Source organism: Typopeltis vanoorti, chromosome 21, assembly GCF_054136105.1.
Source record: "Typopeltis vanoorti isolate ZY-2024b chromosome 21, IOZ_Tvanoo_1.0, whole genome shotgun sequence".
NCBI classification, from domain to species: Eukaryota; Metazoa; Arthropoda; class Arachnida; order Uropygi; family Thelyphonidae; genus Typopeltis; species Typopeltis vanoorti.
In genome coordinates, this window is record NC_143569.1 from 76,505,564 (window position 1) to 76,522,719 (window position 17,156).

Below are 17,156 nucleotides of genomic sequence, written 5' to 3' on the forward strand. Positions count from 1 at the left end.
CAAAGAACTGTATTGATTACATTCTAATCAAACGCAATTGGAAATCATCAGTGCAAAATGTTAGAAGTTTAAAAACTCCAGACTTCGACACTGACCATGAACTGCTAGCAGCAAAAATTAAACTAAAATTCAAGTATCATAAATCACGAGCTCCTATCAACAAAGTGGACCTGTCAAAACTGAAAGAGAAATCTATACAAGATAATTATCAGACACTAATAGGAAATGAGTTTAGAAGATTATCCTATGACAATATAGAAAATACATGGAATCAAGGTAAAAAAATTGTTACAAGTACTGCAAGAAACATACTTGGTACAACATCAAGACCAAATCATGAATGGATAACCCCTGAAATTCTAAATACTTTAAAAGAAAAAAGAACAGCAAAGCATATATTAAATATAAAAAATACAGAAGAAAATAAACAACATTATAAGAATCTTAAGAACAAAATTGATAAAATGTGCATATCTGCCAAAAATAACTGGTTGGAGGAAAAAGCAAAACTCTGCAAAGAAGCTAATAAAAGAAATGATAATAAAATGGTATACAAAATTATCAAAGAATTAACTAAGATCTATAAAGATAAACCATTAACAATGTAAGATAAAAACAATCTAGAAACTGGGTCAATTCAAAATATTAAAATAATTTGGAAGGATTACTATCAAACATTATTTCAAAAAGAACAGGAGGAGGAAAGTATAACAGGAAAGATGATATATGAAAAGGCACCACCCATAACCTCAGCAGAAATTATAAATGCAATAAACCAAATGAAACTTTCAAAAGTTATGAGTAAAGATGAAATATCTATAGAACTATGGAAATATGGTGGCAAGGAAGCCATTAATTTCTTAATGAATTTATTTAATCAAATTCTTTATACTGGAGTAATTCCAACTGACTGGAAAACAGGAATTATTATACCAATTCACAAAAAAGGAGACAAAAGAATATGTGAAAATTACAGACCCATAACACTCTTAAGTCATAGTTATAAACTATTCATTCGAATTATACAAAAGAGAACACAGGTGCTTACAGAAAAAATCATAGAGGAAAACCAAGCAGGATTCAGCCCACATAGATCCACTATAGACCATATCTTCACCATTAATAATATAGCAGAAAAATATTGGGAATACAACCTGCCCATATACTGTTGTTTTATAGATTTTAACAAGCCTTTGATTCAGTTAATAGAAATAAATTGATTACTATCCTAAAAAACGTAAAAATGGATTCTGATATTTTAACATTTATTACAAATTATTATGGAGATGCCAAAGCTTTTGTTAAAACAAACAACAGTAAAACCGAGAATTTCAGAGTCGAGAAAGGTATAATGCAGGGATGCCCTCTCTCACCTCAACTCTTTATTCTCTTCCTAGAAGAAATCTGTAAAACCATAGCCAATGAACCAGGTGTAAAAATCAATGGTACCAATATTAATCACATAAAATACATGGATGATATCATTATTTTAGCAGATTCTAAACCATAGCTAGAAAAAACCATTAATATTTTAAATGACTCTTGTAAAACTTATGGTATGAAAATCTTCTTCTTCTTCTGCAGCTTCTTCCACTTAAGTGGGGTCACTGTTGATAATGAGTCTCCTCCACACCTTCCTGTCTTGGTCTGTCACCACATCCAAGTTCTTCATCCTCAAGTCCTCTCCTACCAGCTCCCTTCATCTCTTCTTTGGCTGCCCACATTTCTGCCTTCCTTGCACATCCATCTGCATGACCCTTCTTCCCACATATTCGTCCTCCCTCCTCATCACATGACCAAACCATCTCAACCTTGCTTCCTGTATTTTCGCTCCTAAGTTCGTAACTTTCACTGTTCCCCTGACATAGTCATTTCTCAGACGATTCTTTCTGGTCACACCGCACATCCACCTAAGCATTCTCATCTCTGCTACTTCCATCCTGCTGATGTTATTTTTCCTCAGGGCCACAGTTTCTATAGCATATGTCATAGCTGGCCTCACTACTGTCCTATAGATTTTACCTTTCAGATTGATCAGTACCCTCTTATCGCATAACACTCCAGCCATCTCCCTCCAGTTCTTCCAACCCGCTTGTATTCTGCATCCCACTTCCTTCTCAGCTCCTCCATCTTCTTCCACTGTTGAATGTAAGTATCTAAAGTCTCTCACCTTCCTGATGACATTTCCTTCCAGCTCCAGATCTATCTCCTGTCTGCCGCTCACTGTGCAACACATATACTCTGTCTTACTTCTGCTCAGTCTCATACCTCTCTCTTTCAGTATTTTTCTCCATCTTTCCAGTTTAGTTCCTGCTTCTTCTCTTGAATCTGCACACAGCAAGATGTCATCTGCATACAACATTGTCCAAGGCGCATCTTCTCTCACTTCTTCTACCACCTCCATTACAATATTAAACAGAAACAGACTTAATTCTGACCCTTGATGCAAGCCAACTGTTACTTGAAAATTTTCTGTCTGTCCCAGACAGGTCTGAACACTTGTCTTCACATTTCTGTACTTTTCCCACACCAACCTGACATATTTCTCCGGCACCTTCTCCCTCAGACACCTCCAGACTTCTTGCCTTGGCACTCTATCGTATGCTTTCTCCTGATCAATAAATGCCAGATGTAGCTCCCTTTGTTTCTCTCGATACTTTTCCATCATCTGCCGTAACCCAAAGATAGCATCTGTTGTTGATCTACCAGGCATGAAGCCAAATTGTTCCTTTGCAATCTCCACCTCCTTCCTCAATCTACCATCAAGAACCCTTTCTGGAATTTTCATTGTGTGGGACATCAACTTTATTCTTCTGTAATTTTTTAAGTCTTGTGCATCCCCTTTATCCTTGTAGATGGGGACAAGAGTACTCTCCCTCCATTCCTCGGGTATATTTTCCTGTTGGCAAACTTTCATGAACAGGTCCAACAGCAGGTCAGTTCCCTCTCCCCCCCAGTGCCTTCCATGCCTTGGTAGTCTTATATCTAGTAACCTCAACAATATGGAAACAGTAAAACACAGGCTAAACCTAGGTTGGACCAACATGAATAAACTAAACAAAATATGGAAAAATAAAAAAATCCCAACGAGTCTAAAATTAAAATTATATAAAACAATTATTATCCCAACTGCTACTTATGCTTCAGAAGCCTGGAGATTAACTCAACAACCAATCAAGAAACTTCAAGCATTTGAAATGAAATGCCTTAGAAAAATTAATAACATCCATTGGATGCAACACAAGACTAATGATCAAGTCAGAACAGATTTAGACTTCCCAGCTAATATAATAGACACAATCATTAAGCATCAACTGAGATGGTTTGGTCATATTCAGAGAATGGCCCCTCATAGACTCCCATATTTAGCTCTGAATGGATATATCGGAAGAAAAAGACATAAAGGCAGACCAAGAAGTACTTGGATAAAGTTGCTGAAAGAACATTCACATCTACCCAGCTATATAGAGTCATGATTGAGATGGCTAAAGATCGTGATAAGTGGAGAACCTTTCTTCTTAGTGGACTCAACCCGTTACCAATCGGATGAGATGAGATGAATTTGACTGAATCATAGAAACGAAAGTAATCCTAGTGCGGTTCTGAATGCACCTTCATGGATCTACCAGTTGGCATATGATATAAATGACACACAAGGCATGGAACCCAATATACTCCTTGATGGGATAGAGGAAAATATTCAGACAGAGTAGAAAGACTTCTAATTTGTGAACAGCATAGAAGATTTGCTGGTTTGCAGTATGCAAAAAAGTGGATACTTTTCTGATAAACCCTTGACAAAAGGAGCAGAAATCCTAAGTGTCCTATTAAGGATAATAAGGAAGAAGGCCATGGTTATTTATTATCTTACCAACAAGGTTCAGTTTAGTTTGCAGCAATTAGTTCTTCATGAAATTCAATGCCTTTTCTGTTCTGTTCTTGAAGGAATTTTAGTGGAATACAAAGTATGTGTATAATGAACTAAAAATTTAATAATGTCAGACTTTTGGAAAGGATTATGGGAATGGCATGGATATGATGGAACCATATGGATAAACCAGGAATAAAGTTTTTCAGGATAAACTGTTCAAAATGCTCCATGTAAGAGTTAACCAGAGTAGGAAAGATTGGAGAACCTACTCATTCTTTCTTTAGCTTGGATAGTTTCACTTTTCAGTAAAATTTCTCTGAGAAATTAAAATTATTAAATAATAATTTTCTTCCTCAAAATCTTTTTGATTTTTATTATTTGAACACTGGTCATTTTTATGTCAGGAAAAAAAACTAACTATATATATATATATATATATATATATATATATATATATATATATGTTGAAGATACCAAGATATAAAGATACCATATATGTTAAAGATACCAAGAAATTTTATAAAGTTGGTTTTAATCCTTTTTTCCCAAGTAAGCAAACAAGCAAGTAATCTATGTTTGCACCCGAAGTATTTTCAGGTCTGAGGCAACTCGTAAAGGTGGCATAAGCCCTGATCACTTGCCTAAGTATTCCATAATACAATGCGCATATCCTTGCAGGCATGTATAATGCTATGTAGGGTCACTACCCCAGACCAGTTTTGACCTTTATTGAGGTCTTGTCATTGGGAGCCAGACCTAGAAGTGGTGATACCAAGGTTGAAGTAATGCAGAACTGATATTTACCCATATGAGTTTGCCAGAAGATGCTTTGACCTTATTAAATAAAAATCTCCGGATGAAAGAAAAATGTAGAAAGTGTTTTACCTTGGGTGTACTAACATTAAAGATATCGAGAAATTTTATAAACTTAGTTTTAATCCTTTTTTCCCAAGTAAGCCAAGTTTGCACCTGAAGTATTTTCAGGTATGAGGCAACTCATGGTAAAGGTGGCATAAGCTCTGATTACTTGCCTAAGTATCCCATAATACAAAGCACATATCCTTACGGACATGTATAATGTTATATATTATGGGAAGGATCACTACCCAGAAAATGGCAGAGCAACAATCATCAAAACAATTATCATAACAGTTATGCTGCTACACAATCAACTTAGCAAACATCACAGATGCACAAGACAAAGCAATTTACAAACCACTCATCGACTTCTTCTGGAACCAACAGGAAACATGAGGTACGCAGGGCTTTTCTCCATCTGCCCCCCCCCCCCGGCAATGAGGGGTTTGCCCTGCCAATCCTCAAATATTCCCACTTTACTGACACTGTTCAAACAATACAGAAAGCATTGCATCATCAAATCACACATCTGGGCAATCTAATTAAGTAATTTATTGGATATTTCCTACCCTGTTTTGGGACCCTGGCCACGCTGGACCATGTGCAGAGATAGTGCCAGAGTGGTATTACACAGTATGTAAAATGTTAAAAAGATTTATAACAGATGGAGTTCGGGTGCTTCAGCTCAACCCAAAACGGCTGTACTGGAAATTTTTTGATCTTTTCAGGTGTGAAACACCTGATCTGGGTACAAATGAAGAGGTGGTGCTCTTCATGAACATCAAAAACAGCTGGGAGCAACCTTTTCACCGGTATTTGGTATGGCGAATCGCTTATGGCAGACTCCCAGTGAAACTAGTTAAATCGCAATATAGTTCCCGACCTTGTGATCCTTTTTGTGAAGTATGCCATGCAATTGAAACTGTAGGGCACCTCTTCTACCAGTGCAATGCATTTGATGAAGGCTGGCTGAGATACTTAGGATCCTGGTGCTGACTTTCGCTGAAGTGATACTATTACAGTACCCCCCACCGCTGACCAAAAACAAAAAACACCTAATTTTTCTGATCAATATCATCAAACATCACATATGGAAAATATGCAAAAAAACATCTGCTCACTGAGGAAGACCGAATCTATCTGCAAATTAGGAGCTGTTTCTCCACTTATCTATGTTGGTTCCTGGAGCAGAAAAGGTACCTTCTAGGAGAAGAGCGGTTCCTAAGGAGATGGTGCAAGCCACCAACCATATGTCAGATCACACAAGGGGGGGGACTTCAACTGTGTGTACATCTGTGACACCACTGTCCTTATAGCCTCTTAAATCCAGATTTTTTTATCCTAGTTTAAGTTCTTTTATTCCAATGTAGGGATTGGCCTGAATAAACCAGGCTGCAAAGGCCAACATTGAGGTGGTCCCAAACCCTTTTCAGGGTGGGATCTCCCGTGCCAGTTCCTCCCTTTTTTGTTCACGGGGTTTTATTGTTCCTTTTGGTATATTCTACAGATTTTTATACTTGGGATGGGTTTTATAGTACCTTTAATAGTCCATTTTATATATTTATTCCTGTTAGGTTATTCTTAGTTTAGTATATTTTTCCTTTAAAAAGTGAAAAGTCAACGACTGTTCTAGAAGTACCCTGGGGGGGAGTCAACAGCTAAAACTAAACTGGTCAACCGAGGTCTCTTTCTCTCCTCTAACACTATATACTTCTATCTTTTATTTTCCTCTCCCCTATCTGCTGAATCCCAGCATCTTCTTTACTCCAAAGGCCAATGATGAGAGACTTGAACTCACAAATTATTTTTTATTAAGGTCGAAACTGGGTAGTGACCCTTCCCATAATACATAGCATTATACATGTTCTTAAGGATATGTGCTTTGTGTTATGGGATACTTAGGCAAGTGATCAGAGCTTATGTCACCTTTACGACGAGTTACCTCAGACCTGAAAATACTTCAGGCGCAAACTTAGCTTACTTGCTTGTTTGCTTACTTGGGAAAAAAGGATTAAAACGAAGTTTATAAAATTTCTTGGTATCTTTAACGTATAGTATACCCAAGGTAAAAAACTTTCTACATACATATATATATATATATATAAGCAAGCAGAAAGCTATCCAATGCTTTTGCATACTATAAACCTGTGTCTCTTCCTTTCACCAATTTCACAAATTAGAGCCATTTCTATGCTCTCTAAAAGATCAACTTTTTTTTCCTTCTATCCCATATTGTATATTGGCTTCCCTTGTCTGTGATATTTTATACAAGAGTAATTTCAAAAGTTTTGCTTGCTGTCTGTCTCCTTTTGTTAATTGGGGCAGTCCTCTGTTAGCTGACATTTTTGTTGTATTTCATAAGTTGGGTCACTTTAGCAGAAATGTTATCAGTGGTACTGAAGCATTTCCCACAGCATAGTTCTTTCAGCATAGGGAACAAATTAAACTGTATCAAGACCATATGGGTGAGTGAGGAAGCACTTGCCAGCCATACTTTACCATAAGAACAATTTCACATGAAACGTGTATTTCATGTGAAATTTCAAATTCACATGAAACATGTAAATGAGCACACACAGTGTTGTTATGCAGAGTCTGTCTTGGAGCTGTGTGAAAGTGGAAACTCCATCATCTTACTGGCCACATGTGCAGAACTTTTAAAATTTCCCTTGTATTATGGGCAGTCTGATAAGTTTGTTCAGAATAGTGCTATCATTATATTCATTTCTTTAAGTTATATAAAGCAAGTCTTGCAAATTGTGCTCTATCAGCCCAGATACAGAGTTCATTGGAAAGAGATTAAAGACATAGCTGTTTTTTAATGGAAAAATTATAAAAAGAGAGTTGAGCTCTGATTCATCATCTTAGCTTAAATAAAAATTACCATTTCAAGTTTCAAGAGTAATTTTACTAAATATACTTCACCATATTTGTTAATTTTGTGTGTGTGTGTGTGTGTGCGCACATGTGTGAGCCATCTTTGAGAGTTTAGTTTCCACTAATGATGGCCCCATAAAGACTAAGCACATCCTGAATGATAATCTTAAATACACTCTAATGGGAAACAGTATTTGCTTCTGAGTAGAGTTTCCATTGTTTTGTATTAGATACTAAAGATTCATTGTAAATTCTGCTGTTTTGGGGATACACACACACACACACATGCTGAGTTAGCTTTGCATTAGGACCCCCTTCCCCCAATTTACATATTCGGTGTGATAACGAAGTACCACATGATATCAAAGTTACGGCTTCTATAAATGGTCACACTAATCCTCTGTACGTAATCAGTAAATGTTTGCCAGTAACGTGGAAATGTGGTGACATAAGCCAATTTGACTGCCGGCTGATAGTTGGGGCCTGGACAGCATGTGCCAGCCTTTTGGAAACAGCCAGACTTGTTGATTGCTCTTATACTACTGTGTCAAGGGTGTACCAGAACTGGATTAAACATGAACAGACATCCAGCAGAAGGGCTCACATTTGTCAGCCATACATTGTTAATCCTAGAGGTGAACATCAGGTGTCACAACTAGTATCTTGACTCATTTCCACATTCACCATGTGCCATACATAGATGAGTCTTGACAGACTTTATGTTCTTAGGAAGGATCTCCCACGATGAGTCTTTTGACTCCATGGAGGTCTGAATAATAATAATAATAATAATACCTTACTTCACCTGGGGTTCCACAGCCAGAGACCAACAAGGGGTATTTGTACAGATTGTACAGAGAGGTGGACCAATGAGTTATTAGGTGGGTGTTCCTAATGCAAAGCCAACTTGGTGTATATAATTAAGTATAATAAATATATATATATATATATAAATATATAAAAGTATAATAAATATGATTTGGAAAATGTTTATACATTTTTTGAGACACCCTGTATATATACACATAGTAGATTCTGATTAATTTGGGCAGTCATTTTATTTGGACAGGTCTAGAAGAACAAAAACAAAACAAGAATTTGATTCATTTGTTTGGGATACGATGTCATTTAATTGGGTTAGCCAGTAACTTGTACCACGCAGTGTGTTAGAAAAATTACGTAATCTTGTTTCAAAAATTTAGTGCTGATTGAATCTATGATGCTGATTAAACAGGGATATTTTATTGTGCCACATCAAACGGTTCTCTGTTTTATAAACAAGCTATGCTGTTTGGATCAATGAAAGCTATTAATTGTGTAACAGTGTTATGCTGCTCAAATATGTCAGGAACTGGTAAACCAATGCAGTTAGTTGTTGGGGAAAAGGGCCTTGATGCTCTAAATTGGAATGAAGAGTTTGATGGTTCAGTACTGAGAACAAAAATGCATGGATGACACCTGAATTTTTTAAGAATTAGCTTATGAGTTGGTTCTTGACAGTTGCTAAGGAGGTTAGCACAAAGGTTAATCTTTTACAAGTTTGTGTCTAGTTTAGTTAATAGAAAGCTTTTTCACTTGGTTATAAATTAAATGAAAAATTATACAAAATTATTCTTGTTTATTCCTTTATCCAAGCATCAGCAAACACAATTTATGTGTGAAGTTTCTTCATGTCCAGGCTACTTGTATATAAAGAGACTAATGACTTCACATTAATTACGTAGTATCCCAGAAAGCAAAGTGCACATCCTTTCAGGTGTGAAGTCACGAACTGGTAAACTCATTCACAAACTTTGTTTGCTTACACTTGGATAAAGATAATTCCTTGGCATTTTTAATTTAGTTTAGTTTATGGCCAATGGTTGATGAGGAATAAGCAACAAGATCATTCAAAACTGTTTTGCTAACTATGGTTTTAAGCATACAAGCATGGATTATGCCAGATATTATTAGAAATTATGTCCCATTAGAAGTTAACCACGTCAGTAACTATATGAAGAGTTTGTGTCCATTGATAACATGATTCCACTGATGAATGAAAATGAAGGGTTTAAGGAGGAAATTGCAACATCAGAGGACATTAGAACAAGAAATTGATGAGGATGGCACTCCTGAATTTGAATTAGCAACTACCCAGAACACTAGAAAATTTATTACTGGTTACAGCTATGAAGGCAGTGCTATATCTTCAGTAGATACCTGTGTTCTTCATGGAAGAGCTAACTGATGCTAACTCTGTCGCCAAAACAAGATTGGCAAAATAAACTATCAAGAAGAAGAATGAAATCAGTGAAATTAATGAAAACAGAGAAATAACCTCAATCATCACAGACTAAGGATGGAACATTTTAAAGGCATGAAAATTCATCCAAACAGTAGTAGAAGCTATGAAACATGCAAAAACTGTCCAGGAGTTGAACTAACGCCTGTCAATATTTATTCTTGTCCAGCAATTGCTGCTGCTCTACAGAAAATTGACAATAACCCTAGAGAAAAGCTCTACTCCATCAAAGTTCAACAGATTGCCGAAGCAGTTCTACAGATCCACAATGGCAATCCATTACAATCACGCACCACCCTCTGAGAGAAAAATCTAGCCCTCACACCCTTCTTGGCAGCCTTCATTCTCAGCTTCCAAGGATGCCTTCTCGTCCTTTCCCCATCCTCCATAAATTGAAAAATTCCATCAATTGAAATCCTGTATGACCCTTTCAGAAGTTTGTAAATCTCAATCATATCACCCCTCTTTCTCCTGTTTGCTAGTGTCTGCAGTCAACAAATTCTCAATCTGTCTTCATAATCAGTATTCCACAATCCTGATATCATTTTTAACACTCTCCTTTGTACTCTCTCCAATATATCAGACTCACAACAGAAACTAGGAGACCAGACCTGCGCACAATAGTCCAAGTGAGGTCTTATCAAGGCCTTGTAAAGAGGCAAACCAACATCCTTATCTTTACATGTTCATTTCAGCATTGCAATTATCTTTTGAGTTGTATTTGCAAATCCCACCAATATAATACAACATTGGATATCTAATCATGCCAAAGTGAATGACTTTACATTTACTGACATTGAACTGACACCCATTTTCCATGCCCATAATTCCAGCCTATTCAAATCATTCTGCAAAGACTGCATATCAGCAGCAATCCTGATTACTCTACCTATCTTTGCATCATCAGCAAATAACTGTATGTCACTTGTCAAATCCTTCCCAATATCATTAAAGTACAGATTGAATAACAGTGGACCAAGCACTGATCCTTGTGGTACACCACTTGTTACCTTAAACCTTGCAGACTCTCAGACTCAGATCCCCCATATACCATTTTTTGATATGTCAGTCAGCCATCCTCATATCCATGCTAATATTGTATAACCCAAACCCATTTTCTCCAATTTATGCAGCAGTCTGCCATGCTGTATTCTGTCAAAAGCCTTAGCAAAATCAAAAAGTATCATGGTGTGTCCATTCCCCTTGTCTAGTTCAATGGTAACATTGTTATAGAATGTGAGCAAGTTGCTAAAACATGACCTTCCTTTAGTAATCCCATTGCAAAGTAGATATTCACTGTCAACCCATTTCTGAATGCAGTCCCTAACCAATTTTTCCAAAATTTTCACCACCACTCCTGAGATACTAATTAATCGATAGTTGGATACATCAGTTTTTGCACCACCCTTGTGCAATGGAATTAACATACATTCCTTCCATTCCTGTGGAATCTTCCCTGTTCTGAGACTCATATTAAACATCATGGTCAAAGGAATGGCCAGTTCAGCTGAACACTCTTTTAGCACACATGCTGATATTCCATCATTCTCTGTTGCTGAATTTTATCCAGTTTGTGCAACAGCTCTAATACCTCGGCCTCGCACACACACACACACCTGCGTTTCTTCATTTAGTGAAGAGGTAACAGTGAGCTCAATGTTGCGTTCGCCAGGTTGATAGCTTTTAACGAAATGGGCACTCATTAACTGAACAACCTCTTCTGCATCTGTAACCCTCACCCCCATCTGGATTTAGAAGAGTTATTCTTTCATATTCATTCTTTCTTTTATTTGCAGCATATCATTAGAATTTTTGTGGATTGTCTTTAGCATGGAGAGCCAGTTTCTTTTCATTATCAAACTTTGCTTTTCATACAACAGTTGTGACTATTCTAGCTTACTGCTTATAACATTCATAATGGACATCATCCTTATACAAATGGTATTCCTTCCACATCGTCCTTTTCTTACGAATCTCTTGCTTAATAAGATTATACATCCATTTGACTCCTACTCTATTTATTCTTCGAACTCTCAGAACACATTCTGATATCATATCATTTAAGTAAAGTATTATTTAAATGATTCCCATGCACTGTCAATATTCTTTCCATCCAGCAACCGATCCCATTCCACTGAACTCGGTATACTCCTCAGTTGGTCATAATTTCCTGGTTAGTTGTAGTTCAGCATGTAACCTTTTCTGAATGGAACATTCAGAAAAGGTTACATGCTGAACTACAACTGAGTATCGCATGATATCATGCGATATCATGATCACTATCGCATGATGATCACTCCAGTTGGTGATCACTATCACCAACTGGAGGCAGAATAGTTACGTCTTTGACTGAAATGCCCTCTGACATTACAATCAAATGTAACACTCTTTGACCTTGAGTTCCTTCTGTTACGTGTTGCTTGAGGAAGTTGTCCCGCAATAGCTCAATAAAAGCATTTTCATTCTTCTCATGAGATTCTACTGCTACCAAATCAGTATTTGGAGATTATTAGATATGTGAAGAGCCAAAGGCTTCAATTCGGCGACATATTCTACCACGAGTTGCCCCAGCTTGCACTACCCTTTGGGATCAGTGCTGCAGTATCCGGGTATTTGCTTACGCTTGGAATCGCCGAACTTTATATATAGTTTCTACTATATTCGGCTAAGAAACTATACGGGATGTAATATCCCTTAACTTAATCAATATTTGGATAATTAAAGTCTTCCATTACTCTTTTCATGCTCACCTTTTCTATTTGGCGATGCATTTCTTCATCACCAGCAACCGATCCACCAGGTCTGTAACAACACCCCACTATGTAATTTGTCTTGTTAGATTCCCCCTCACACCAGATGGCTTCAAACTCTCTGCCACATAAAATATTGTTAGTAGTATTATTACATTCATAGGTCTCAACTCTAACTGGATTTAAGTGAAAATATAAACTGTATATATAAGTGAAATTTTTATGTGAATTAAAGCCAGTTGTTTATCTTTAAGTTGTTAATTTTTCTACACAATGAATGAAAAATCTTCTTCTTCCTAGTGTTATGTCCCACTTGGTGCAAGGTCTGCTGTTTTCCATTTGGCCCTCCATTTCATTTGGTTTGTAGTATCAGTAGGGCAGACACCAATCTAAACATTTATTTTGTTTTATGTACATGTGCCTTTTAAACTCTGCGTGCTATTTTGTGTAATTGGGAGAACTACTTAATTATGCCAAATTATGCTATTCCTGGTGTGGCCCAATTAACTAGAATCCGCGTGGATAGGCTTATTTGTTTATCAGGCATTTTTGTAATAGATTTCACGGTTTGATATGAACACAGATGATTAAGAAAATAGCTATATGTTAACTTAAAAGCTAATATTTCGCTGGTATTATATCCAGCATCTTCAGAGCACACAACACAAAGTTTGTTACAAATGCAAAACAACCACAATCCGGTGTAACAGTGGGGCTAGTAATAGTAATTGCAGTGTGCAACACAAGACTAAAGTCCTAATATGGCGCCATACAGGTTTAAAAAAAAAAAAAAATTCAAAGTTTTGAAATAATAGTCCAAATGATAGTCTTAGAAAGTTTGAAAAAATGAAATAAGATAAAAGTAATAAATATTAATTTGGTCTTAAGATGACTGTCTCCCAAATCTTTGGTAGATGTATACAGCCATACTTGTTAAGGTTTGGAGTATGTTTTAAGGCTTCTGTTGATTCCAGGAACAACCTCTCTGACTTGTTGAAGCTTCTGTGCATTACTTTTGTTTCTTTCCAATTGATCCTGTGTGCAAAAAAAAAAAAAAAAATAACTAGAATCCACTGTATATTATTTTCGGTTAGTTTCTGAATATTTTGAAAATTATTAAGACAAGGCACATAAATTGAAGCTAGCTTATTCATAGCAGGTTTTTATAAGCATCCAGAAATTTCTCTCAGTGTAGTGGCTTTTACATCCGAGCTACCAAGCGGACTATTAATGCAGTGTAACTGTACAGTACACTGCATTAATAGGAGTTAATGATATATATAGATTTCTAATTATATTCATTGTGTCTATTGTGCAGAGTATTAGAAGATCATATGTGATTATGCTTGCTTTGAATATTTTTACAGGAATATTGTATCACAGAATATTTACGGATGAGTGGTATGTACTGGGGACTTACTGTTTTAGATTTAATGGGACAAATAGAAAGGTTAAATAAAGAGGAAATCTTGAAGTTTATCCAGAACTGCCAGCATCAGTGTGGAGGAATTGGAGCCAGCAGTGGGCATGATCCACATTTATTATACACTTTAAGTGCTGTTCAGGTAAGAGAAAAATTATTTTAAAAACTTCCTGTTTACCAAATGATAAGCTGTTTAATAATGAATAACTATATATGTAAAATTATGTTGAATTATGATGAATTTGCCACTATCATTCCTCCACTCCTCTGAAATCATAAACCACCACCCTTTGATAGTCCAGCTTGAAACTTACCAAACTAACTTCTCTGCTTTCCCCAAAAGAATATAACCTTCAACAATTCAAAAAAAAAAAAAGTGATCGGATTTCTCCTTTCTTCTTTCAAACCTTTGCTTTATGTTTTTTTCAAACCTTTGTTTTTTTTTCCAGTTTTTATGCATATTTGGTATGCCTTCATTTAAAAGTAACTCTCCTTCATGTTATTTGAATCAATTTGTTGTGAAACAAACTGTCATGTTGGTATTTTTTGACCCCTTTTCTGCTCAAGCAATCGGCAACAGCAGATGCTGGCAGATCGTTTCTGGTTTGCACAGTACTGGAATTGGATTTTTATACAAAATTTGTTATGACAGTTAATCAGTTTAGTTAAAGAGTCAAGTCTTGTACTGGATTTATTTTGGAGTATAATATTATATATTATCTGCTTAAAGTAAAGAGCTGAGATTAATATCTCCAATTTTCATCTCATGTTTAATTCCTCTTTCCCTCGTAACATAATCCATATTGATGATGAATAACACTGGAGATAGTGTGCACTTAATTTTAGATTGAGCCAACTTCCAGTACTTCCTTCAGTTATAGCAGCTGACTTACAGCTTAAGTATAGGTTAATATATGCTCTGTGTAATCTAATTTACAGCATATAATTTTGGCATTTTGAAATAGTTTTTCTCTTGGCACCTGATCCTAGCCTTTACCAGATCTACAAAACATATAGTTCCTTGCTGCAAATTCTCAACTGTTTGTTGTAAATTAAAAATCTTCTTGTGATATTATTTAGCTTGAATCCAGCTTGTTCTCTTCCTTAAGCTTTCTTAGCATTATTATCACAATTGGAATTTTAGGAATGAGTGAAGTTAGGTGGCCAGGATCAGGCAAAACTCAAGTCAATGACATGACAATGTATCACTCTGGAAGTTGTGAAAACAACCATCAAAATGGAGTGGAATAATAATAAATAAAGATATCAATAAGTCACTGTTGAGCTTCATCCCTTACTCAGATAGGATGATGTTATTAAAACTGAAAGGACAACCACTAGATGTTAATCTTATACAAGTCTATGCCCCTACTGCTGACAAGAGTGATACCGAGATTGAAGAATTTTATGATCAATTAAAAGAACTAATGAAAAACACAAAAGAGCATGATATTAACATAGTCATGGGTGATTTCAATGCTAAAGTTGGGAAAGGTAGAAGTGGAGATGTAGTTGGCGAACATGGACTGGGCACAAGAAATGAGAGAGGCGACTGTCTTTTTCAATTCTGCCAGGAAGAGGAGCTAATAATCACAAACACATGGTTTAAGCTACCACCTCAAAGATTGTATACTTGGCGATCACCACAGGATAATAATGGGAATATAGTCAGAAACCAAATTGATTACTTACTAATTAATCAATGATTTCGAAGTTCTATAAAGAGTACAAAAACCTATCCTAGTGCCGATATTGCTTCTGATCATAACCTACTGGTGGCAGAGTTACAACTTAGACTGAAAGCTATGCTTAAGAAACATCAACAAAAAAGGTTTGATTTGGGAAAATTAAAAAACACAGAGATAAGAAGCAAATTGAGTCAAGATCTGAATCAAGAGCTAGCACTTATCAAGAATGATGACATCATGAGGGTTGATGAATCGTGGGACAAATTGAAATCTGTCTTCATAGAGAAATGTACCAATACCTTATGTCCTAATAGAGCGGTAAAAAAGAAAGATTGGATGACTGATGAAATTCTTTCTCTCATGGATCAACGCAGATCATATAAAAATCATAATTCAACAAAATATACAGAGGTTCAGAAAATTATTAAACACAAGATCAAAAAAGCAAAAGAAATCTGGATGAATGAAAAATGTAAACAAATAGAAATTCTACAGGAGAAACATGACAATTTTAATCTACACAAAAAGATGAAAGAGACCTCAGGTATATAAGAAAAAACAATTCTGTATCCTTTGAAACAAAAAGGGAGAAATTATATCCAAAAAGGATGACAAAATACAAGAATGGGTGAAATATATAGAAGAACTCTTTACTGATAACAGACAGAACCCAGAAAATACTTATGAACATATGGAAGGTCCATGCATTCTAAAATCAGAGGTAGAATGTGCATTAAACTCAGCTAAAAATGGTAAAGCCCTAGGACCAGATAGAATACCAGCAGAAATAGTAAAGTTATTAGAAGGTGACAACATTAACATATTAGTAAAGCTATTTAATAAGATCTACGATACAGGCATAATCCCTCAAGACTGGTTATAGTCGACCTTCATCATGCTACCTAAAATAGTAAATGCGAAAACTTGTAATGACTATAGAATGATCAGCCTAATGAGTCACATTCTCAAAATGTTTCTGAAAATAATTCAAAAAAGAATATACAGAAAATGTGAAGATACCATCAGTGATACCCAATTCGGCTTTAGAAACGGCTTGGGAACAGGAGAGGCCCTTTTCTGTTCTCAGATCTTATTTCAAAAATGTATTGGCCAAAACAAGGTAATATTCATTTGCTTCATCGACTTCGAGAAAGCATTTGACAAAGTCCAACATGCTAAAATGATTGTACTATTAAAAAGAATTGGATTAGATGGTAAAGACATCAGGATCATTAAAAACTTATATTGGAACCAAAAGGCATCTGTTCAAGTTGATGACATTATTACAGACTCCATTAACATCAAACGAGGAGAGGCAAGGATGTGTGCTGTCACCTCTTCTTTTTAACATCTACTCAGAAGCCATATTTCAAAAAGTCTTGGAAGGAAGAAAGGAAGGGATTAGTGT

General features: G+C 36.0%; 1 protein-coding gene across 3 annotated transcripts in view; it reads left to right on the forward strand.

Moving 5' to 3' along the window:
• Nucleotides 1-17,156, forward strand: part of RabGGTb (geranylgeranyl transferase type-2 subunit beta) — a 113,181-nt gene that overhangs the window by 38,988 nt on the left and 57,037 nt on the right. For all 3 annotated transcript variants that reach the window (XM_090410967.1, XM_090410970.1, XM_090410969.1), the window contains one exon: nt 14,005-14,202. In XM_090410967.1, the coding sequence (XP_090267093.1) occupies nt 14,005-14,202 (198 nt within the window). The remainder of the gene's footprint in view (nt 1-14,004; nt 14,203-17,156) is intronic.